Source organism: Achroia grisella, unplaced genomic scaffold, assembly GCF_030625045.1.
Source record: "Achroia grisella isolate CSIRO2021 unplaced genomic scaffold, CSIRO_AGI_Agris_v1 utg17285, whole genome shotgun sequence".
Classification (NCBI taxonomy): domain Eukaryota; kingdom Metazoa; phylum Arthropoda; class Insecta; order Lepidoptera; family Pyralidae; genus Achroia; species Achroia grisella.
In genome coordinates, this window is record NW_026712674.1 from 28,158 (window position 1) to 54,265 (window position 26,108).

General features: G+C 43.3%; 2 protein-coding genes across 2 annotated transcripts; one reads left to right on the top strand and one right to left on the bottom strand.

Moving 5' to 3' along the window:
* Positions 1-635: 635 nt before the first annotated feature.
* LOC131841479 (uncharacterized) lies at positions 636-5,509 on the bottom strand. The gene is made up of 2 exons (XM_059189799.1): positions 5,346-5,509; positions 636-1,678 (listed from the first exon to the last, which is right to left on the bottom strand). Exons 1-2 carry the CDS (start codon positions 5,473-5,475, stop codon positions 1,032-1,034), a joined length of 777 nt encoding a protein of 258 aa, XP_059045782.1. The 5' UTR covers positions 5,476-5,509; the 3' UTR covers positions 636-1,031.
* Positions 5,510-10,010: 4,501 nt separating this feature from the next.
* On the top strand, positions 10,011-22,947 carry LOC131841478 (kelch-like protein 3). Its single transcript, XM_059189798.1, is given in 9 exon segments — positions 10,011-10,361; positions 17,236-17,289; positions 19,592-19,661; positions 19,664-19,972; positions 20,042-20,125; positions 20,340-20,519; positions 20,857-20,991; positions 21,405-21,807; positions 22,230-22,947. Coding segments are annotated over 9 exon segments (1,971 nt in total). The 5' UTR covers positions 10,011-10,323; the 3' UTR covers positions 22,928-22,947.
* Positions 22,948-26,108: the final 3,161 nt, after the last annotated feature.

The following is a 26,108-nucleotide window of genomic DNA, read 5'->3' on the forward strand; positions in this document are numbered from 1 at the left end:
TAAAGGCCAGCTGCGGCCAACAGCATTAAAATAACATAATTATAGTTTATAAAAATATCATATTACAATCGTATTAATTATAAATGTGTGCGTTGTCATATCTTAAATTTTAATTGTGACAATTCTGTCATAGTCATATATATATATATAATTATTTTATTCACATGTTTATACATTACTTATATACGAGCTGAAGGGTCTGCCCGTGTAGTGTCCAATGACCCTGGCTTATCAAACAGATCACAGAACGCTGTGACATCACAAAGGAGTCAAAATAATAACATTCACAGCTCTTACGTAATCATATGGTGACATTCATGCACGCGTCACACGTTTCGGGAATAATACTTGTTACACATTGGTAAGAGAAATACTAGAGAGTGACCAGAGAGAGCAGCACTCAGACTTGTAGGTACATCTACCACCAATTTTTAAGTCACGATTACAATACTTGTCAAGACGTTAATTTTATTAATTTTTAGGACTAGAAAGTGTTTTTGGTGGTCGGACTACTCCAGGTAGTCAAATAGAGTTCACTATCTAAATTATTAACCGGGTCTTAAAACGAATAATTTTATGGCAAATAAAGGTATTTACCTCTCTAGACGTTTGCAGTCATAAATAAATTCAATCAAAGATCAGTAGCATCAACAGTCGATAAGTTGAACAATCTAGTGACTGTAGATGAAAAAACTGCTGTCACCTATCTACATTGACATCGCTGTTACTCCAGTCAGCTCGTGACCGCGGCTAGTGCAACCTAGTCGAAACGTTGAGAGAGGTAAATACCTATATTTGCCATAAAATTATTCGTGTTAAGACCCGGTTAATAATATAAATAATGTATATTAAACATGCAAGTTTACAAGAGCAGTACACGTCACAAGTGGACAGAGACGTAGCGAGCGCATCAGTGTAATTGTGGTCGGTCAGTGCGGCGCGGGGGAGGCGGCCGCGAGGGCGGCGTAGTGCGCGTAGGTGGCGTACAGCTGGCGCAGCCACGGGTGGAGGGCGGCGGCGCGGCGGCGGGCTCAGGACGGGCGGGGGCGGTCGTCGTCGGCGGGCTCCCCGGCCTCGCTGCTGGAGGAGCTGCCCGCGCCCTGCGCCCACAGGCTCGCGTAGCTCTGCTGCTCCGCCACCAGCGCCTCCTCCGCCTCTATCACCGCGTTGAACAGCGTCTTCTTTATCTTGATCTGCGTCGGGAACGGAAACCTCTTCGTCGACTGGCACATGCTGTTGAAGAAGATGTCGAGCGGGTCCACGGTCACCGCCGGCGCCTCCCGCTTCCTCTCCTGGTACTGCGCCTCCGTGAACTGTCGCTTGCTCTGCGCCTTGCACAGGTAGTCGAGCTTCCGGTCGATGACCGTGAGCTGCTCGCAGTTCTTCCTCTTGGGCGAGGACTCCGCCTCGGACTCCGACTCGTCGCTGGAGTGCCCGTCCACGCCGTTCTGCGCGTGGCCGTTGTCGGGCGCGGGCGGCGCCTGGAACCCCGACGACTCAACGGGCTTCTTGCGGTTGCTCATGTACGGCTGCAGGAACTGCATCAGCCCCATATACTTCCAGGGGTAGTTCTTCTTCGTCGGATTACTGGGATCCTTGGCCAGCATCTCGCTCTGTCTCTTGAGCGCGTCGCGGTAACTGTCGCGTAGTTTCTTCCATTTCAGTTTTACTTCTTTCACTGTAAAACGTAAATTAAATCATTATTAATTTCATATTTCATTTTTATTTTATTTTTCGGAAAACCAAGGCTATTTACAAACATAGTTGTAAACATAATTAAATGAGAACGGCCACTTATAGGTTCTCACGGATAGAAATGTTAATATATATATTTTTTTATTTATTTATTCATTTATTTCAGGCAACTAGGCCCATATTATAAATACCTTATAGACTAACATACATATAATATAATATTTAAAAACTAATACAATAATATTGTCTGTGTGATCACGGCACTGAAGACAGTAATCTGCCACGGTAGCGCCGATACACCACACCTTTCGGCCAGTAGTCCTCTTTCATGAAGGTGGGCAGTATAAAATAAATTACAGTACTAACACGAGAGGCGTGTTTGTGTCATAAACACTCATAAAATCATATAGTCACTCATATATTCACATCAATAAAATCACTCATAATATTCCCTGTTATATTACTATAATATCTTCAGACGTAGTAAGCGGAGGCGGGAAAGTAATGTATATTATTAAAAATACACACTACACAACAAAACAACATAAAAACTGATTTATAAGTTTTCAGTTAAAGACAGTTAAGTAGTTAAAGATCGTAAAATAACTGTTACAGCACGACAGTAACACTACTAGTGAAACTCGTTGACAAACTCGAATAAAGACCAAATATTTCCTAAATTAAATTTACATTAAAAACAAATAACATAATAAATGAATATTCATTCATTATATACATTTTTTATGAATGTATGTGTGGATTAATATTTATATTATATTTATGATACATAATTATTAGTTTTTTAAAATTATTATATTTATTTAATCTGTAAAGTTCTGCATTCCGGAATTAGATGCATTACGATTGTGCTATGTAATATTGCAAGTAACTGTTTACTGTGTTAGGCTACTAATCAATAATTCAATCATAGTAAACACCCAGACAGACAAACATTCATATCCTTGAACACTAATGTTTGTAGCACGTGAGGAAGCGAACCCGCGACCATTGGCAGTACCGGACCGAAACCGCCGAGAACATGTATGAGAGTAAAAAGTCCAACACTATATTCAACTCTAGAACCTGCATGTTTCTTTGTATCTACATTTTAGACATAATTAATTATTTAATTAAATTGCAAATTTGTAATAACATATTATACTAGCTTTTGCCCGCGGCTTCGCTCGCGTTAATTTATCCCCTTAGGGGTGGAATTTATCAAAATTCTTTCTTAGGAGATACCTACGTCATAGTAGCTTTATGCATGCAAAGTCTCAGCCCGATCGGTTTAAAATTGACAAAGTTTCATACAAACTTTCATCCCCTATTTTATCTCCTTGGGGGTAGAATTTATCAAAATACTTTCTTAGCGGATGCCTACGTCATAACATCTACCTGCATGCCAAATTTCAGCCCGATCCGTCCAGTGGTTTGGGCTGTGCGTTGATAGATCACTATGTCAGTCACCTTTAAGTTATATATATATATATATATATAGATATTTAATTGTAATTATGTATTAATTAAATTTATTTGCAAATTAATACAAACCACAGTGTATCCGTACATTGTAAGCAAGCGGTTTATCCCGAAATAGACCTACATACTAGCAATTATTAATATAAATAAATAATATTGTGTATTGTAAACGCGGAAGTTTGTGAGTACCTATGGATGGATGTTTGTGACTGTTTCACGCAAAAACTACTGAACGGATTTTAATAAAACCATACAATAACTAGCTGTTTCGGCAACCATTGTGTTGCCATATAAATTAATAACGCTATAAAAAATAGGGGTTGATGATAGAAGGGTGAAAATTTAGGGTTGAATGTATTTTTTAATGATATAATAATTAAATAGATATAAAAAAATAATGTTAGCGGAGGACAACCCTTATTACTTAGGGGTATGAAAAATAGATAGTAGCCGATTCTCATACCTACTGATATGCATATAAAATTTCATAAAAATCGGTCAAGCCGTTTCAGAGGAGTATGGTAACTAACATTGTGACACGAGAATTGTATATACAGGGGGGAAGGGTATTGTTAGTAGTCAGGTCGACCTCCACGCGGTTCCCCCTGGAAACCATCGTGTTAAATTCCTGGTGAATTTGTCACGATGGGCTAACTGACCTGACCTCATTCTCATCTTATCATCCTCCACTGGTGCCCTGCCAGCGTAAACCGTTAGCGCAGGCGGGTGCACCATTCCATTATCATGCACAAAAAAAAATTGTATATACAAGAAGATATAGATTATACATCTACTTACATAACATATAGTATATATAATTTCATGCGTTTGAAATCACGAGCACAGCTAGTAGTTTTTTTTTATGGATGATAATGGAATGGTGCACCCGCCTGCGCTAACGGTTCACGCTGGCGGGGCACCAGTGGAGGGTGATAAGATGAGCATGAGGTCAGGTCAGTTAGCCCATCGTGATAAATTCACCAGGAATTTATCACGATGGTTTCCAGGGGGAACCGCGTGGAGGTCAACCTGACGTGGTACATTACTAGTAATAGGTCATGAGTCCTCGTTACTAACAACCCCCCCCCTCCCACCCCACAGCTAGTAGTTGCATCATTTACACATTTAATGGCCTTTATAGTTACAATAATATTCTATATTTGATAGCTGGAGGCACTTTGTAATGAAGGGTGAGATATGACAAGGGTAGTCATCACGCGAGTAGCACCCCTACTGTTGCAGGCGGCAGGCGGCAGGCGGCCACGCGGCGCGGCACACCTACCCACCGACCGGTGCTTGTTTGACATCATCCATATATGAAACGTACTCATATATACGATAGCCTCGGTGGTCTAGCTGTTTAGCCACCGTCTTACTTCCGATGGTCGCTGGTTCGATTCCTCGCACGGCACAAACATTTGTATTCATTATTGCTTGTATTAATCTGGGTGTTTTCTTTGTATAATATGTATGTATTTACGAAAATAAAAATATCTATGTACTTGTATCAGTTATCTAGTACCAATAACACAAGCTTTAGCTAGCGTAACTTGGGTCTAGATGGCGCTGTGTGAATTATTATTATTGTTACTTAGTTAGACAAAAGTTAATAGTTATTAGAATATTATGATACGTCAGTTACAATACAACCCTATAGGGAACTAGTTAAGGCCGCCGAAAGGCCAAGAAGAAAATGGAATATGTTTTTTTTTAAAACCAGATTGAAATATAAAATATTCATTCATACCCGGCAGCGGATAAAATGAATGTAATCGTATATTTAATTAAACTAAGTGACAGAATAAAAAAATATGACTATTCAAAAGTACTTATTATTATTAAGTTAATTTGAATGAAGTTTATTTCTATTTCTGAATTAAAAGAAACAAGTTGCATATGCCACAATGTGAAATGTGGGCATCGTAACTATAGTCCGACACAACATTATATTGTGAATGCGGTGCGTGGAGCGAGCTCCGCGGGCGGACGGGGTGCGGCGGGTGGTGAGGGGGAGGGGGGGAGGGGACAGGGGGCCAGCGGGGGGAGGGACGGACGCGAGACGTGTGTGAGGCGACGCGCGACGCGCAATGGCGGCCGGCGACTCGAACCTCAGCACCGCCGGCGACCGGCTCCAGGCTCCCGGCCAACGGCTACAGGCGACTGCTACTCACCAGACGAGAGGTCCGTCTCCTTCATGACCTCGGCCCAGGCGGCGTCCTTGAGCTCCTGGTCGCGGTACTCGATGGCGGTGGTGTTCCACAGGCACGGGTACTTGCGCACGGTCTCTATGAAGTGCTCCATGGCGCGCGGGCTCGGTGCGGGCGGTGTGGAGCGGCGGCGGCTCGCGCGGCTGACTGAGCGTGGCCGCCGCCCGCGGGGCCCCCGCACCCGCACCGCACGCCGCCCGAACACCGCACGCCGCCCGCACGCCGCACACCGGCCGCGCCGAGCCCGCGCTCCTCACCCGCCAACAATTACCCACTCGAGGAAATATTACGCCACGCTCCACCGGTACACAAGTATCGCGTACTTCGTTATAAATATCAGAGTACAAAGACAAATAAATACCTACTTAATTTGTTTATTAACATTACGGCATTACAACTGAACGGCTACACTACAACAAACAACTTAACTACTGATTACTCATATACTAAGGAATCTAAATATATCTACATATAATAAAAACAAATCTAAACCCGAGCATTACACATATAGAGTAAAAGCTATTTAGTTCGTAACTATATATTGTATACAGACAGTCGACACATGGTAGTCGTCTGTCTGTGACAAATGAAAGTCTATTGTCCTACATACATCCTGTTTTTTATGTTTACCACTGCACGTAGTAGATATCAACTGCAAACTTACTTGACTCGAGTTGTCGAGCGGTGTAACACGTTGCATCTAAAGGTCGAGAGTTCGATGCTTCGCACGAGTAAAACATTCATTGTATTCTTTATTATGTTTTTTTGTGTATTATTTATTTACAAATAAAGTGTGTTTATGTATTTCTGTCAGTTAGTACCCATACTACAGTCTCCATTTAATTTTAGTATGTCTTGTTTTGCATTGTTGTTAATAATCTAATTTAAAGTTAATGTTATTTTATTTTATATTATTGTAATGAATAAATTACATAATTATTAATTTATAAATATATGTACATCATTTATTGACACAAATTGGAAATAAAATCTATAAATACTTTAATATCTAGTCGTGTTAATTAATAAGTTAATTATTCTTGTTTTTAGAAATAGTGAATTAAAAAATATCCGATTGTTTCTAACTGCACTACATATTAGTATTTTATGATGTTAATAGTTTATTAGCTAATATAGTGTAAAGTGAAACACTTTATCTCGTCGACATTTCAGCTGAATAATCCTAGCAACAACTTTATAAGACTCGCATCAATAATAATAAAAATAGAAATAATCTTTACCCAAATAAACTTAATATAAGCATTTTTGAACAGTCACATTTTTTGGTTATATCGATCATTTAGAACGTAGACTCATCACAAGTATAACAAGAAAGAAACGTGCGTGTTGTTTTTTAAATAAACGAGGTTCTAACTAAATACACATTAACAAGGATTAGGCATGCCAGTCAACATAGAAACTGCTACGCACTCCACACTTCGCAATCGACTCAGTTCTATTATCTAATTCCCTAAGACACGATGTTTTTCCCATTAGTTTCATTAATACTGCGCGCTGTGTACATGTAACATTAATTTCTTGAATCGAAGAGGTCTACAAAAAGCACCCAACTATAGAGTTCCACGGCACTTCCTCCGGGAGGAAGTTTCATTTCCGATCCGGCCGGAGGTCGCTTTATGTTATGTTTTTTCTATAGACAAAAAATAGAGCACCTCTGTAGGCATTTTTGATAGAAACCGGTGTAATGATGAGCTGACACTCAGCGCTGTTTGTATGAGAACAAAAAGAAAGTAGATAAGTATTTTGATTGATAACAGGCCAACAGGCCCAGTTCATAACGTAGGAGTGGTCTAACAATTTAAAGCACTGACTTGGAGCATCAATAGGTCTCCGGTAAACATGTGCCGTGACAACCTCTCACGAACTGGTGACAGGGTTTTTTAGGGAAGACTAGACCAGACAAGTTAAATAGAGAATTTTCCTACAAATAAAAGTAGCCAAGTTACTCCTAATTACATCAGGTACCTGCCAATAAAGTTCCCGTCAAAATCGGTTCTGCCACTTCAGAGATTAGCCGAAACACACAGACAGACAGACAAAAATTGCACCCGCCTGTTATAATGGTTTACGCTGGCCGGGTACCAGTGGAGGATGATAAGATGAGCATGAGGTCAGGTCAGTTAGTCCATCGTGACATATTCACCAAGAATTTCCAGGGAGAACTGCGTGGACGTCAACCTGACATGGTACATTGCTAGCAATAAGATCATCAATCCACATTACTAACTGTCCCCTTTCCCCCTCCTGATTGGTTTATATAGGTACATAAATACATACATTCAGACGCATAACAATAAACAAACATAGTAATGTAGGTCCGCACTTTGCTTTGTCAGTACTGCGCTAAATGTAATAGGAGACATGCATACGTTTCGCTGAGTATATTTGAATCACAGATAACATAATAAATTGAATGTAAAGTAGCAGGTAACGACCCTACCGCAGTCTCTCTGACTACATTCCCTGAAACGGATTACTATACGAAGATTTGTATCGAAGAATCGAGAAGTAGTTCATCTGCTAAAGCAGGCACATTTTTTCTTATTCATATTTGATCAAGTCTGTTCATTTTTTATTGTAAGTCTGCTGAATAAAATTAATCAACAGTTTCAGTTTAGCAGAAGTGTTTCTAATTTATTTTGGCGGGTTTGCGATGTTTCCGTCACCGGAGAGTCGTTTAGAAATATATATAGAATACGTGATAATACATATATTTTTATGTGTTATTCAGATTCGAACTATCGGTTAAAGTCGCGTAGTTAATGACCAGGAGTCCAGGACACAACGCTCTCACATGTTATAGTTGTCTACGTATCCTCTCGTATATACAGATGTAAGGGATTGTTAGCGTTATAGGAGTGTAAGTGGCTGCAATAGGTATGTAAGTACGGTAGACTCTTGTTCGAGGCACCCCTTGGCAACAGTCAAAATCAGCTGGAGCCTGCAGCCACGGCCACGGCCGCGGCGCGCGCACCACACCCCTCACACCGCAACCCGCACCCTGCGCCACGCTCAGCTGGTCCTCACCCTTGCACACCGGTACAGCCGTCCCGTTCACTCTACAACCCTTTATCACCTATCGCATTCACATCCTTTATGCTTTTGTTGTACTTACGATTCTGTAATTAATTTAGGTCGTTTCTAAATAAACTTCTACACAGGTAGGTACACGGAATTGCGAAATATTTGCAATCGGATACCGTTGAATGTTTTTAATTTGAAGACTTCAAGGGAAGTAAACACCGGCGGCCGGCGGTGCGCACAGCTGTTCCCGATCGATGCACTTCGCACAGCGCCGGCCCCCGCCCCCCCGGCCCCGGCCCGCGCCCCGCAGTGGCCCGCACCCTGCACCCTGCAGCCTGCACCCTGCGCCCACCCTTCAACTCACTACAAGCGCCGAGACGCCGCTGCGCTTTCATCCCGATATATTTTCAATAGGGAACATGCATAAATTTTAATTTTAACATTCGATAATTTATCTAAATACTTATATATAACTTAAAAATATATATACAACATCGAAAAAGTGTTTAAAGTGTTCCTTACATTAATAATTTCACAGTCCGCCAAATTGCACTTGATGTAATGTATCCTTTATATAAAATCAAAAGATATGCAGAGGTTATAACTCAGATGGAAGGAATATAGTGCTTAGCTGCAATTTTACAATTGTTTCTATTTTCAACTAATATACTTTCTATTGGAAATCCCATTTCATTGCTTTTTTTACTGTTTCATAAACCTAATCTTCATGAAACAATAAAAAAAGCAATGGAATTTTTTTTTAACTTTACAAGATATAAATTTAAAAATGTAGAAGATTAAATATACGTAATTACTCCTTTTATCTCAACAGCCTTGAAATTATTATTTGATACAAAAAATGCGGTTATCATATACTACAATTTAATTGATAATTTATCTGATTGTGTTCACAAAACCCTTGTTGGTAATTTTCTAATGCTCTTACGTTATCTTTACATAGTATAAATAAAGTCCATTCCACTATCTGTTCGTTTAGAACTACACAACAGATTAAAATGAAGTTTTTAGCAAAAGATAGTGATTCAAGAGAAATGTTATTATGTATAGTTCATATACACCCGTGCGAAGCCGGCGCGGGTAGCTTGTTTATTATAAATCTAAATGTAATTTTAATTAATTACACCCCATACGAACTCTGTTTCATTCAACTGAGATAACTAAAAAAGTCTAGGTTTTCAGGAAATGGCGCCCCGCCAGCGTAAACTATCAGCGCAGGAAAATATCCTTGAAAGATTTAATAATTTGTATCTTTCTATCACAAAATCTAATTTCTATGAGAAATATTAATTTTTCATGAGCAAACACAATTAAAATTTCATAAGCAAGCGTAAAGATTTGTGTTTTTTACAGGTAAATAAGCCTGTAAAAAAACAAATCTTTATACAATTTGGTAGAGCCTCGACCAGATTATACATAAAATAAGATACTTGTTTAGTGCCATCTGTACGAAAAATACTGAACTAGCTTATTATCGTTTAATATCCCCGCAAGCACACGTTTACAAACTGTCACAACATACACGTAGATGGCACTATAACGAGTAAACTTGAAGTCTGACATTAGTCTAACTCAATATCCTCCATCTGTCATACAGTCATCTAAAGTTCTACGAACACCCTTGTTTTTTGTAAATATTAATATTAAGATATAGTAATAATTTATAGGAAAAATCTTCTTTAAGATATCTTGATTATTTCATATCCAAGAAAAGTGAATGACTGTAATGTGTGCGTGTTATTGTGAATCCTCTGGGAGTATAGATAATAAATTTATGTGAAGCGATCTGCTGATGTCTACGGACGCTCTGTGTCAAGAAGAAGACTGGTGAGGAGTGCTGGTGGATTCTGTCTGTAAGCTGGTGAAATTAAGCCTTATTATGGAGGGCAACGGGGACCCTGACCAAGAACGTTCACCGTGAGTACATCATTACATTGTACTGTTTACCTTTGTTAATCCCAGTAAGTACTAGATTAAGTCAGTGCGAGGCCTATACCTAACTATTTTAAAAGATCCATGGTTAGGTTTCGATTAAATTTTTAAGAAGAACTCTAAAACGATTAATCATTTAATTGGTTTTGACTTTGTTTAAACAAAAAAAAGTTATATTATTTTTGTATCACGTCCAGAAGTTGGTGTGAGGTGGGATATATGGGTGATGGTGATAATAACTTGTGGTGAAGATTTCTGGTGAATGTCATGTTATGATGGGCTAACTGACCTGTCTTCATGCTCATCTTATTATCTTTATTTTTAAACTTTCGTGTTTAAAATACATTGTTTATATTATTAACTGGGTCTTAACACAAATGATTTAGGTATTTACTTCTCTCAACGTTTCAACTAGGTTGCACTAGCCATGGTCACGAGCTGACTGGTAAATACCTATATTTGCCTTAAAATTATTAGTTTTAAGACCTGGTTAATAATGTAAATAATTATCTTGTCATCCTCCATTGGTGCCCAGCCAGCGTAAACCATTACTGCAGGCAGGTGCACCGCTTGGTAGTGAGTGTCTGGAGTTTAGTGTACAGCTAAAATATTTGAATTACTGCCCAATTATCATGTTTATTTGATTTAACATGTTAATTGCCACAACAATATCAGAAATATTTTCACATGGGCCCTGGTAACTTTATTAGATAATGTAGTTAAAAATATATCAAGGAAATGTGTTAATGTATCACAGAAAAATTTATTTTTACCAAAATTCCTGTGAAAACTCTAATTTTTATGTGACATATATGAGCCTATATTAAAACTTTTTTTTATTCTCAACAAGCCATGTCAGTCTTATCTGTCTGACGCATCCAAACAAGATACAACAAGCATTAACCTGTTGTTTTGAACACAGCACCTTCTACCATATCACATACGTCAGACATATATGTCTCACATGACTCATGTAGAACTTCTTAGCATCAGACACATATGACATGGCGATTAACATGTCAATGTTTTTATATGGGTTTATGATTGATGCAACACTCAAAACTGCAATTAATAAATAATTTACTGCAGATATTTCTCTAGTTATCTGTGATTTAATAATAACTGCTGCAGTAAAGATATTGTTTTATAATTAGCAAATGAAATAAATTTTATCTTTGCAATATTTATATTTATGTTATTGAATTCAAGCCAATACCTACTTAATTTAAAAGATATTCATTTGGTATGAATAATTGAAAAATAATGTTATGTTTTAGTATTATTAGTAATGGGACACAGTTACATAAATCAAAATAATAATTGTAATTAATTATGTCTAGTAAGACAAATCCAATATTGTGTACTAAGCACGGCCGTGTCTAAACTGTGTCACCCCACCTTACATCCTCCATTATCGTTTAGTATATAGGATCAATATTTTTATCTACATAATGTCAGTCTATTATCATCTTTAATATACATCATCTCAACCAACAACATCATATAATACACCCGCAACATTAGTGATACATTGTCAATATTATGGATTAAAACACATATTTTAGAAACATGTTTTTTAATATGAATGCTTGTATTGAGGCTTACATGGAATCATTATGTTTGAGTACCCTACATATTTGACTTTTTTGATAAAAAGTTATATTGAGGGTGACAATAAAAGACACACACAATTATTGTTATACAACATACCTTTCCCTCAAGCTTAACACTAATATTAACAACTCTTGAAAAAAATCAACAATGTATGTATCTATTTACAATCTATCATAAGGGAGTTTAGAATGTCCTTTGGGTTTGTTTCTAATCTTTCCCACATTTGATGTTGATGGTATTCCCAGCATGTCCGCCCATTGGTCACAACTGGGTATCTCAATTATATCTTGCTCCTGCACTGTTTCCCATGTCTGATCTTCACCTAAGTTTTCATTTGTCAATTCCTGCTCTACTTCTGCTTCCTGTTCTTGTATTTCACTTTCTGTCCCCTGTGTTCTTAACTCTTCTGTCTCTGTGTCCTTAAGTGTTACCAATTGATCTATGTGTCTATGCATACACTCTCCATTTTCTGTTTCTATTCTATAGCTAGAAGGACCCTCCTTCCCTATTATTGTTCCAGATTTCCACTTTTCACCTTCAGCATAGTTCCTGTACATTACTTTCTTTCCAACTTGAGTTTCACGATTCTTCCTATTTGCATTATCTATAATCTGATTTTCTGTCTTTCTGTAATGATTGATATTTGGGTGAACAGTGTCTAATAAAGTCCGCAGCTGTCTATTCATCAATAATTCGGCTGGACTTCTCTTAGTTGATGTGCAAGGCGTACTACGCAATGTCAGCAAAATTCTTGGTAATTTTACTTCCCAAGGTACATCTGTCATCTTTTTTAGTTTATTTTTTAAAGTTTGAACCATTCTCTCGGCCTGCCCGTTGGTGGCGGGATGATATGGCGCTGTCCTAATGTGTTTTATTTTGTTATCCACTAAAAAGTCCTCAAAATCCTTTGACACGAAAGATGTGCCATTATCTGATACCAATGTTTCACAAAGCCCGTGTTGCGCAAAGATATATCGTAAATGTTTGATAACAATGCTAGATGCCATAGAATTTACAATGTGAACCTCAGGCCATTTCGAATATGAGTCTACTACTATCAAAAATATTTTATTTTGAAAAGGTCCTGCAAAATCAACATGAATACGGGACCATGGTCTAGCAGGCATAATCCATTCATGTGATGATCTTGTTGGCATATTTCTATTTTCTAAACAGGAATGGCAGTTGCTGATCATCTTCTCTATATCTCTGTCCATTTGTGGCCACCATACATAACTCCTAGCCAGAGCTTTAGTATGTACTATACCATTATGAGTTTGGTGTAATAGTTTTAATATGTCCTCTCTAAGTTTATTTGGTAATACCACACGACTTCCCAATAAAATACAGCCATCTTGTATACTCAACTCCAAGCGATGTAACCAATATGTATGTAACTCTTTATCTGTAATTTGGGCTGGCCACCCTTTTAAAATGAACCATTTTACTCTATGGAGAGTTGGATCTACAGAAGTTGCTCTTTCAATGTCTTTTGGACCAAATGGCAAGTCATGTGGTGTTTCTGCTATTAAGAGAACCTCCCCTGGAGTATCAATATCTTGAGATGATACTGGCATTGGCCAGCGGCTAAGTCCATCAGCATTACTAATTTCCTTACCACGTTTATATTCAATTTCATAATCATGTGCTGCTAAGGTCAAACATATACGAGTCAATCGTGGTGAAAGAATATCTGGTATTTTCTTCTTAGTCCCAAATATTCCCAGAAGCGGTTTATGGTCCGTTATAATTGTAAATCGACGACCCATCAAATAATTGTCGAATTTTTTAATCCCAAACAGAATTGCCGTGGCCTCTTTATCTAATTGAGAATATCGTCTTTCATGTGGGTGTAGTGTTCTTGATCCCATAGCTATTGGTTTCTCATCACCATTATCCATAATATGGGCCAGAACGGCTCCTACCCCATAGTCTGATGAATCACAAGTTAAAATCAGTTTCTTCTTTGTGTCATAGTGTGTAAGACAGACATTTGCAAGTAAGCTTTTTGCGGTACTAAAAGATTGTTGTTCCTCTTTACTCCACTTCCAATCCTGCTTTTGGTCCAACAATCTATGTAGTGGCTCCAAAACTGTTGCTTTGTGAGGTACAAAGCGTTCATAAAAATTATATAATCCAAGGAATGCTTGAAGTTGCTGAACATTCCTTGGAGGTGGCGTGTTTATTATTGCATTAATTTTACTTTTTGCAGGGTGTATACCCTCGGCATCTATTAGAAATCCCAAGAATTCAACTTGCGTCTTTGCAAACTTACACTTGTTTTGATTAAGCTTTAGTCCCTTGTTTGTTAAACGTTGCAGAACAATATTCCGTCGAGTTTTCATTTTCTCTAGTGTATGACCAGTAATAATAATGTCATCGAGCAGAACAGCAACTCCTGGGACATCTGCAAGTAATGCTGTCATTGCTCGCTGGAAAATACCTGGGCTGGCTTTAACACCAAATGCTAGTCTATGTACTGAAAACAGACCTTTGGTTGTATTTAATGTCAGTAGTTTTGATGTCTGTTCATCAACTGGCACCTGTGTGTACGCTCGATCCAGGTCCAAAGTTGTAAAAAATCGTCCTCCTGCCAGGAGCGCAAAAATTTCATTAGCAGTCGGCATCGGGTATGTATCCGATTCTGTAGCTTGATTCACTGTGCTTCGGTAATCACCACACAATCTAATGCTGCCATCTTTTTTACAATGGGTACTACGGGAGTTGCCCATTCTGAATACGGTATGGGTTTCAATACACCGTCTTTGACCAAATTGTCTATCTCTTGTTCTACGCGATCTTTCAGAGCATATGGTACTGGTCTCGCCTTTATAAATTTAGGGACAGCTCCTGGGACTAAATGAATTGCTACAGGCTCTCCTTTGTAGGTACCTAAGCCATGTGAAAAAATATTTTTATATTTATTTAGTAAGTCTTCACACTGTATGCCCTCATGCTCTATTAAATTTATATTATTTATAGAAATATTTAGAGGTTGAAACCAGTTCCGACCCAACAAATTAGGGCCTTTTCCTTTAGCAACAATAACTGTTAATGGACATTGCTTATTATTATATGTCACATCAACATCTAATTGTCCTAGTAAGTGCAGTGATGTATTTGTCCATGTTGATAAACGTAGAATCATTGGTTGTAACTTATTCCTTAAGTATTTAGGCAATTTTTCAAATGTATTTACATTTATTATTGAATATGATGCCCCCGAATCTATTTCCATTTTTGTCTCGCAACCATTCAATAAAACATCAACCTGTATAGGCAGTATCCTCTGTAGATTATTTATATTATTCACACAATATATACCGTTAAGTGAATCATTATTCTGAATATTCGAATCTTCCTCAGTTGTGTAACGGATATTCTGATTTTTACGTTTCTGTGTACAAATTTTTTCTAAATGCCCAATTTTTTGACAAAAATGGCATTTAGAGTTCACATGTCGACATGTACCACTATGTTTATCACCACATCGATAACAGAATCTGTATCTATTATTGGTGGTATTTTTGTCACGTATGGCACCAATATCCATTGGTTCAAATGTTGAACTGGATGTACTTGGGGTCGGCTGCACTGCACGCATCATTGTGACGTCACGATGTGCTGTTTCTGCTGCTGTTAGACAATCCACCACTTCCTTGTATGTTAAGTTGTCTCGTTTCAGTAACTCAAATTTCAATTTCTCATCTTGCATCCCACATACTAAACGATCACGAAGATTTCGTTCCAAATTACTAAAGTTACAATGTGCAGCTATTTTCCTCAATTCTGTTAAGTAATCGAGCGCCTTTTCGCCTTCCCTTTGGTTGCGGTTGTAAAATTTGTAGGACATGGTGATTTCATTAGATTTAGGTGTATAATGTTTTGTCAATAAATCAACCACATAGTTAAAACTGACTTCATGTGATTTTCTTGGTATTATCAAAGCTAGCACCGTTTCAAACACCTCAGAGCCACAAATTGTATAGAAATTAGCAAGTTTCACATTATCGTCGCAAATTCCATTTGCCACAAAACAATAATTTAGCCTATCTATGTAGTGGCTAAAATCTTCATTCCCGGGTCGGTACTCGTGGAATTTAATTGCTTGCATGTTTGTACATTTATTATCACTATAAATTTATCACTCGTCGCCAATATTATGGATTAAAACACATTTATATTTTAGAAACATGTTTTTTAATATGAATGCTTGTATTGAGGCTTACATGGAATGATTATGTTTGAGTACCCTACATATTTGACTTTTTTGATAAAAAGTTATATTGAGGGTGACAATAAAAGACACACACAATTATTGTTATACAACAGTCAACAAAGAATACATAATATTCCTTTGTACTATTGGGCAGAATCATTAATGTATAGAATAAAACAAAGTTCAAAAATAATTGTTTGTTCTTTTAATACAAACCTATTCAAATACACTTACTAATTTCAAAGCTACTTACTGTCACATTATCTGTGAGTACTATTTAAATGTATAAAACTCAAAGGTGACTGACATAGTGATCTATCAACGCACAGCCCAAACCACTGGACGGATTGGGTTGAAATTTGGCATGCAGGTAGATATTTTGACGTAGGCATCCTCTAAGAAAAGATTTTGATTAATTCTACCCCCAAAGGGATAGGAGATGAAAGTTTATATGAAACTTTGTTAATTTAAACTGATCGGGCTGAGACTTTGCATGCATAAAGCTACTATGACGTAGGCATCCCCTAAGTAAGGATTTTGATAAATTCCACTACTAAGAGGATTTAAGGAATTAACGCGAGCGAAACCGCGGCCAAAAGCTAGTATGATATATTCCTTGAGGGCAGTGCTGCATTGATGTTGTTATTGTTATATTATTCAGAATCAAATCAACAAACTGATCAATTACTGTTTCCAATACAATTAATGAGAGCTAAAGACAACATCGGTGGTCTAGCGGTCTACGTCCGATGCACACCGCTTTACGTCCGGTGGTCGCGGGTTCGATTCCTCGCACGGCACAAACATTTGTATTCATGAGTGTGATTGTTTGTATCTGTCTGGGTATTTTTTATGTATGTATTTACGAAAAAAAATCTATGTATTTATATCAGTTGTGTAGTAACTATAACACAAGCTTCAGCTAGCTTAACTAGGGTCTAGATGGCGCTGTGTCAATTGTCCTGAGATTATTATTATTATTATAAAGACATAATACTGTTGACGTTCTTTGTAACATTGTTACAGATTGGATGTGGACAACAGCGCTGCCGAAGGTGATGTGGACCGAGGCAGGTACAGGTGTGTGGTGACATGTTACACAATCTGACATATTTATAAAATAGCTAAATGTCTCTCGAGTCTAAATAGTTATAGAATTATATAATATAATTTTAGTTATTATTAATATTCTTGCATCTAAACTCAATACAACAGTATTGAGTTCAGATCGGAATCAGTGATTAATAATGTGAAGGTAGCAATAAAAATGTTTTATTCTTTTTGTGTTCCTTTTATTGTAATGCTTTTTTGTGTTCATTCACACACATATGTGTCGCATGTCTGTCTGGTCTTATATTTTGGTGTATGGTCGTAAATGTACATTCAATTTATACTTTCTGTTGTTAGTCAGACTTGTGTACGTAAAATTTCTTTACATCTACCTCCATTTGCAGTGAACCAATGACGGGTTGTTTCTAACAGTATCGAATCTTGCTATTTTGATGTCAAAGGTGCACCACGCTCGGAAAGGCCGGTTGAAGGTAATAAGGACGCGATAAAGGCATTGGTTGATGCGAACCTTCGAAAAACAACACGTGAGATCGGATTGAGGTTACATTTATCAAATTTAACAGTTTATGACCACTTGAAAGGCCTGGGAACTATTATAAGTGTTGTTATTCGCCGGTTCCCATCAATGAATGCCTTTATCGCATCTTTATCAGCTTCAACCAGCCTTCCCGAGCGTGGTGCACCTTTGACATCAAAACTGCCGGATCGAAATTTAGCGAAGCAGTTCTGGCACTGGCGTACTGTTAACACACCTTCTCCACACACATCGGTCAATTTATTTTTGACTTGAACAGCATTTTTGCCCTTTCTGTAGTAAAACAGTAAGATATGTCGAAAATGCTGCTTATCGCTCTCCATATTTAAAAGGACACCAACCAAAACTACTGCGTAGAATTAATTAGAATGTTTCACACACAAGCCTTGCTATATGAACTCTCAAAGCATATAAAAATTAAACAGTTTAAGTGTAAAGTTGGGTGCAAAAAATACAATTCAATCCTCTGTTAGGAAAAAACGAAATTAGATTCCGAACAACCTAATATATACCAAATAGTCTGACAGTCACAGAAATAAAGTAGACGAGAAAGAAAAATTATGAAAGAGAACAGAGAGAAAAGAAAACGTTACAATTTCCTAGATAATACTTAAATAAACGAAACCTGAGCTCAAGATGAAATTTATATATCAAGTAGAAATTTTCTAGTTGTACGAATACGGTGACGGGTTTTGTCCCCATGGAAATAAAATTTAGATACTCTTAATATAATCAGGAGAATTTGGATGGTATGGAATGGAATAGAGAGTAGCATATGTGTATTTCTACGATAGCGGATAGGTAGCCATTTAAGCTGTGAATGATAATATAATCGAACATGCGGAGATTAAAAATTAAACGGATAGAGTTGTTGAGATGACGATTCAATTTGTTTAATAGGGCTATATTCATGTCAGTCAAAGCGAACACACATCAGCATAATCAAGGGTGGGAATGATTAAGCATTAGATAAGAAGGATTTTAAAATAAAAATAGGACATTTAGGCCACGATGTTATTTCAGCCAAAGAAGTAGATTTCAGAGCATCACTCAATATGGAAACGGTGTAAAATTGCCTGTTTAGGTTATTTAACGAAATTTGTAGATGAAGATGAGGAGTATCATCAGACTGTTTTCAGAGTCCATGTGACTTAAGAAACTTCCAGGCCAAAGAGTTATTTGGAATGTTCGAGTGGATGTGACCGCGTTTAGCACCTCTTACAGTATAGTTGCGGCGGTTGCGCGCAATTTTGAATGACCTCCAATTCTTTACACAATGATCCCATTCATAAATTCTAAACGCACGATTACGCAAAGCCACGTGCACTCTTAAAGTTATCCAGAGCTGGCTATCTTTTAACTCTGACAAGGTGAGCCGGAGCATGTCTGACAAAGATTTGGAGTACAGACTTAAAAACGAATACTTTATCGTTTATTGAAGAGGCGGACAGTATGCATGGCCAATCAAAATCAGTTAAATCCTTCTCCAAAGTGGACTTGTCAATTCTAGCAAAACTACGTAGACGAACGACGGTAGGCTTAGGTTTTTATGTTGTAGGAGACAGATAAGATCGTTCCCGGAGAATCCAGGTGCAGGAAATTGACCATGTTTTAATATCTAATTAGGTGATACCATAAACATATTCGAGCCTAGTGTCATAAGGGTCATTGTTAGTGTGGGCTGCTAACCAAGCTACTAAAGGGTAAAATTGAAAAGCCCGCCGGCGACACAATATCGCACAATAGTATCGTTTAGTGGATCGTTTGGTATCGCAGCTTGCTGGCGCGGTGGTCGTCGCAGTCGTCGCTGGACGAGTCGTCGCAGCGCGCGGCGGTGGCGGCGGGCGGCGGGGGCGCGGGGGCGCGGGCGGCGGGGAGGCGGGCCCCGCGCACGCCGCCTCGCTGCTGGCGGCGCTCGGCCAGCTGCGGCGCGGGACCGTGCTCACCGACGTCCTCCTGCACGCGCGGCCCGAGCGCGCGCCCGACCCCGACCCCGCCCCCGCCGCCCCCGCAGCCCCCGCCGCCCCCGCCGCCCCCGCCGCCCCCGCCGCGCCGCCCGTGGCCGCGCACCGCGCCGTGCTGGCCGCCGCCTCGCCCTACTTCCACGCCATGTTCACGCAGTTCGACGAGCGCACGCAGTCCGTCGTCACCATACAGGTCCGCAGACGACCCCTCCTGGTTCTAAACTATGGGCATGATGGATACTTACTTTTTTATCGCTTTCAGAATGTGGAGCCCGAGGCCCTGGAAGCCATAGTGGACTACATCTACATGCCGGAGACCCTCGTCATCACGGAGGACAACGTGCAGGTAATATAATCCGCTAGAGTTCTAACGAAGTCAGTCCATGAATCGTAGTGAATTTTTTTTTAGCTTTGCAGAAGAAGAGGACCGATACTTCCGATATGATGACGATACGGTATTCGTGCTTTCGCATTCCTGTAGATTCAGTTTCTGTTCCATGTATGTACTGATCTAAGCAGTTTAGTAAGATTTTAGGATCGGTGTATCTCGGTGTCCGCAGGCGCTGCTGTCGGCGGCGTCGCTGCTGCAGGTGGGCGGCGTGCGGGCGGCGGCGTGCTCGTTCCTGGCGGCGGCGCTGGCGGCCGACAACGCGCTCGGCATCCGCGCCTTCGCAGACCTCCACGCCTGCGACGAGCTCGCGCACGCCGCCGCGCGCTACGTGCACGACCACTTCCTAGAGGTGCGCCACCACCACCACCGCTCTCTCCTGCTCTACCTCACTTCTAAGCGATCATCTGTTTTCTTATTTTATTTAATGATATTCGACGCCCTCGGTGTACGGCACTTTCGTCGCGACTGCGAGCTATCGTCATAATGAAACGCTCATATTCATGCGTGTAATTATTTATATCGATCTGATATGTTGGGTTTTCGGGTTGTACCGAAATTGTAAATATCTGTGTTAATCGTTTAACTTTCTTTTCGTATATTTATATAATAACGAAGCAACTAACTACAGCTAAATTGTGTTACCCGATATGTAATAGACATTTATTATTATTGTTTTCGGCCTTCAGGTCATGGACACAGAGGAGTTCCTGGCGCTGGAACCGGAAGTATTGGGGCAGCTGCTCGACAGTGACCGCATCATCGTTCCTGATGAGGAGGTCGTCCTCGACGGCGTCGTGCGCTGGATGCAGCACGATCCAGAGGTACGTACATTACTTTCTCGCGCGTCTTTTTTGAAGTTACACTTCTGTGTCGAATACTTTTTCGTGAGCAAAATGTCCTGATTTACTCCGCATTAGGATTTTTTGGTCACGAAATAGGGTCGTTGCAGTGCGAAGGCGATAGACGATATATCGCGTCGTGCAAGAAAGAGAAAGACCGATAGCGGCGTAGAAAAGATAACTACGGTCCGCTAGAATTCGGTCACTGTTTTTTTACGGATAACGTACATGAGGTTTAAGATTCGAAATAATGCGGGCGACCGCGCGAGTGCCGAGGTGCGCTCGGGTGCGTAGACGAAGTAAAAGCAAAATTGTACGTCGGAGCTTCGGTCGCTTGGTGTCGCTTGGTGTCGCGCGGCGTCGCGACGGAGTACGGACGGCGCGTGTGTGTGCAGCGGCGGGCGGGCGCGCTGGGCGCGCTGCTGGAGCACGTGCGGCTGCCGCTGCTGGCCCGCGAGCGGCTGGTGGCGCGCGCCGCCGCCGAGCCGCTGGCCGGCGCCGGGCTGCGGGTCAAGGACCTGCTCATCGAGGCGCTCTCGTACCACCTGGTGCCGGGCGGCGGCGGCGCGCGCAGCCGGCCGCGCCGCCCGCCGCGGCCGCCGCGCGCGCTGCTGGTGGCGGGCGGGCAGGCGCCCAAGGCCATCCGCGGCGCGGAGCTGCTGCCGCTGCCGGCGCCGGGCGCCGCGCGCGCCGCCGCGCCGCCCGCCTGGCGCGCCGCCGCGCCGCTCCCCGCGCGCCGCTGCCGCGCCGGCCTCGCCGCGCTGCCCGGGAAGGTGTACGCCGTCGGAGGATTCAACGGTCAGTATTCACGTACACGCACCAACTTCACCTTCAAACCGAAAATGTACTTAGGAAGAGATTCTCGTTTTGCCATGCCATTCGTTTGTTTGACTAATTCACTCGTTTGACTAATTATCGATTGTGCCCAATACTATTTAAGAATCGCAAATACCTGGCTACATAGATAGTGTCAAATTTGACTCTGAGATTTTAAAACAGACTATGGTTGTCTATTACCCATAGTAGATCACAAGTACGTTAGTTTAAATAAATAAAATCAAGTCAGAAAGACTGCTCTTACCGACGATACTATTTCTGTAATTTTTACTTATAAATTATGGAATAAAATGAGATGAGATCTATTACCGCCGATCGCTCGAGTGGACGGGGTGATCGTCGAGCGAAAGCGAATGAGGTGATCGCGGGGGCGGTGGTCGCAGGCACGCTGCGGGTGCGCAGCGTGGACGTGTACGACGTGGCCACGGACACGTGGAGCTCGGGGCCGCCGCTGGGCGCGCGCCGCTCGACGCTGGGCGTGGCCGTGGTGGGCGGCGTGGTGTACGCGGTGGGCGGGTTCGACGGCGCGGCCGGGCTCAGCTCGGCCGAGGCGCTGCACCCGGGCGCCAGCGCGTGGCGGCCCGTCGCCGACATGAGCACGCGCCGCTCGTCGGTGGGCGTGGCCGTGCTGGAGGGGCTCGTGTACGCGGTGGGCGGCTACGACGGCGCCTCGCGGCAGTGCCTGCAGTCCGTGGAGCGCTACGATCCGGCGCGGGACGCGTGGGAGGCGGCGCCCGCCCTGGCCGCGCGGCGCTCGGGGGCGGGCGTGGGCGCGGCGGGCGGCGCGCTGTACGCGCTGGGCGGCCACGACGGGCCGGCCGTGCGGCGCTCGGTGGAGCGGCTGCGGCCGCCGCCCTGCGCCGCGTGGGCGCCGGCGCCGCCCATGCGCGCCGCGCGCCGCAACGCCGCCGTGGCCGCGCACCAGGGCCGCCTGTACGTGGTGGGCGGCGACGACGGCGCCGCCAACCTGGCCACCGTCGAGGTGTTCGACCCCGCCACCGACGCCTGGACGCAGCTCGAGGCGGACATGTCCGTGGGCCGCTCGTACGCGGGCGTGGCCGTCGTGGACCTGCCGCCCTGATGCGAGCCGGCGCCGCGGCGCCGCACCCCTCCCCCGACGAGCCCCGCGCCCGCAACCCCCTCCGCCCGCCCACCCCGCCCTCCACTATGTCCCGGCTCCGTGCCGCCTTCGACGCCGACTCCGACCCCGAATTCGACCCCGCCCTCGCCCCCGCTCCCGCCCCCGCCCCGGCCCCGGCCCCCGATCCCGACCCCGAACCCGTCCCCGGCCCCTCCGAAGACCGCCCGTCGCTGCGCCCGGAACCCGGGTACGTGACTCATCCCACTATGATATGATATATAATCGGATATGAAATTCGAAAACGAGGATGACCTGTTTGTTCCTGAATTCCAAATCCAACTGAATAACAAATTATTTTTTGTATCTTCATAGATAATGTTACAAAATTATATTAAATTTTCGACATATATGTAATAATAATAATTAGACATACCTAACATTAGACATACCTAGAAATCATAAAACTAACAATGCTTGGAATTTGATAATTACGTTCCTTGGCATATAGTTTCTTGAAATTCACATAAAGAATGTTTCTGGTTGTCGGTTCTGAATGCAGTCAAATATAAGTAAGTAGTATTGTGTGCGACTATATTATATGATAGATACCTTATTCCCAACTGCCTCTGCCCATCAATGTGTCAAGAACACTAGATGATCACCAGCTACGTGACCTTGACGAAAGCCATACTGACGATCAGAAATCAACTGGTTAGCTACGGATCTTACCAATTAGCGGTTGACAATCGACTCCATAGTCTTTGAGAATGGTGATAGCTTTGGGCCCATAGGTAGCCGGATCTCAGCGATCTCCGTTCTTGGGGATCGGGTGAACCCAAGCCAAAGTTTCGGGCCTATACCTGTAGAGTAGCCAGTACCGGAAAAGACGCATTAGTACCAGAGCCAAATCAGGTGCACACGTCCTAAGCCCAATAGGATATCGTCGGGTTCATTCGAGTTGGACGTCTAGGTAGAAAAGGACTTGTTTACCATCTTTTGAGTGAATTTTACTTTAGGCATCGTAGTCTCACACCGTGAGATTGCCTGCGGTGACTGTTGTAGCATGTTGGGCGAACGAATTATGTGCACTCTCAGTGCACTGGTGGAAAATATGGCTTACAAAAAAATTCCTGGGCAGCCCAGGAATTTTTTCAGCAAAAAGCTCGGTATCGTGATGGAAGACTGGTCAAACTCTTACCGATTGCTGATGTGCACAGAAAGAGTTATAGCCATAGCAAAGTCACAGATTTGGGCTATAACTATTACGAAGGATCTGGAAAGGGAGTGATACGTGTACATACTATTAGGGCAAAGGATCACACGACTTAACAGATTCAATCCAGGGACGGGCACATTTTTGCTTACGGCGAAATACCGATGTACTGGAATCGCAATATTAGGATTGAAGTCTACCACCAACAAGGACATGTAATTAAAAATAAATATTGACACGACGTCGCGTCGACGCAACCATCGAAACGCAACCATGAACAGTTCTTCCCGCATTTGCTGTTCCAATTTATTTTCCAGGGCAGGAAATTTCGTCAGGACAGGATATTTGTGTGTCCATAAAGAAAAGAATAGCCGGCCTCGCCGTCTGTAGGTGATGGTACACGGCGTTGAGATTGGAATGAATTTCCGTGATTAGGTATTGGTGAGGGTGGAAGTATTTCCCGGTTCTAGAGGCCCATTCCAGCTACACAACCACATGTTCTCATATTACTTGTAGTATTACTTCGACACGATTAGTGGATTTTTAGTTTCGGAGATAGTAATAAAGAGTTATGTAATGTGTATGTAAATTCACATAATTATGTTACAGGTACGCGAACGTGGCCGCGATCGGGGGCGGGGTTTCGACCTTGAGTGTAACCTGGCGACCGCGGTTCGCGCGCCGCCCACCGCGAGCAGACACGGTACGTGCTCCTCCAGTAGGGGGGACGAGGGGGCGGGAAGGGGGCGACGGGACGGGGTTCCGACGGTGAATGTGATCTGGCGGCCGCGGTACGTGCGGGATAGGGGGAAGGGGGCGACACTGTAACACACATGCGACAAGTTATCTACGTCGGTGCTGGAACGTCGTTTTATATTTCCAACATGTCGTTAACGATGTGTGGTGTTGCAGGTGGCAGCGTCGGTGGACGTGTACGAGTCCGTCAACTTGTTCGGCGGAGCCGGTGCGGGGGCGGCGGGGGCGCTGGCGTTACCGGGGATGGCGGGAATGTCGGGGATGTCAGGGATGTCAGGGATGCAGGGGATGCAGGGGATGCAGGGGCCGGGGATGCAGGGGCCGGGGGGCGGGCCGGGCGGGGCGGGCGCGGGCTACTGGTTTTGGCGCGGCTGCCGGCGCCACGCGCGCTCCTCGCAGACGCTCGAGTTCAACGAGCGCGCGCAACTCCAGGGTGCGTAGCTATCTGTTAGTCGGCTGTTGGTCGTGACGTCGCGGCGAGTGTACACGTGTGTGTGTGTGTGTGCAGGTGTGGGGCCCCGCGTGCGGCCGCCGGGGCGCGGCGGGGGGTACGCGGCGGGCGCGGGGCCCGTGGGGTCGGCGCCGGGGGCGGGGCGGGGGCGGGGCCGGGCGTGCGCATGGCGGCGTCGTGCGGCGCGCTGCACGTGGAGCTGCCGCAGGGCCTGGTGCTGATGCCGCGCTGCCGGCCGACGCCGCCGCAGCCGCCCCCGCCCCCGCCGCCCGCCCCCGCGGAGCCCCGCTCGCCGCCGCCGATGTTCGCCGTGGTCCCGCGGGGCACCTGCGCGTACCACCTGCTGCCGGAGAGCCACCGCGTGCCCCCGCAGCGCTACCAGCCGGTGAGTGCCTCGAGCTGAGTGTGTAAGTAGCCGTTCCCCTGTACGCCCGGGTGAGACTCGTCGTCACAGTTGCAGGGCCGCATGTGCTGCGAGTCGGGCGTGTGGGAGGCGTTCAACGCCCAGGAGGAAGAACGCAACCGCAACCGAGACCGCGACCGCGACCGCGACAACGACAACAACGACGACCGCGACCACCGCGACCAGTAGTGGCGCCGACCGCCGACTGTGCGCAGTGCGGTGCACGTCGTAGTGTAGTGGCGGCCACGTGTTGTGTAGTGGCGGCCACGTGTTGTGTAGTGGCGGCCACGTATCCTGTAGTGGCGGCCACGTGTTGTGTAGTGGCGGCCACGTGTTGTGTAGTGGCGGCCACGTATCC

Excerpts from the sequence above, each read along its gene's own strand:
- LOC131841479 (XM_059189799.1), bottom strand. The coding sequence starts at position 5,475 with ATGGAGCACTTCATAGAGACCGTGCGCAAGTACCCGTGCCTGTGGAAC. Across the intron at positions 1,679-5,345 it reads GGAGACGGACCTCTCGTCTG|TGAAAGAAGTAAAACTGAAA; the intron begins GTGAGTAGCAGT and ends TACGTTTTACAG.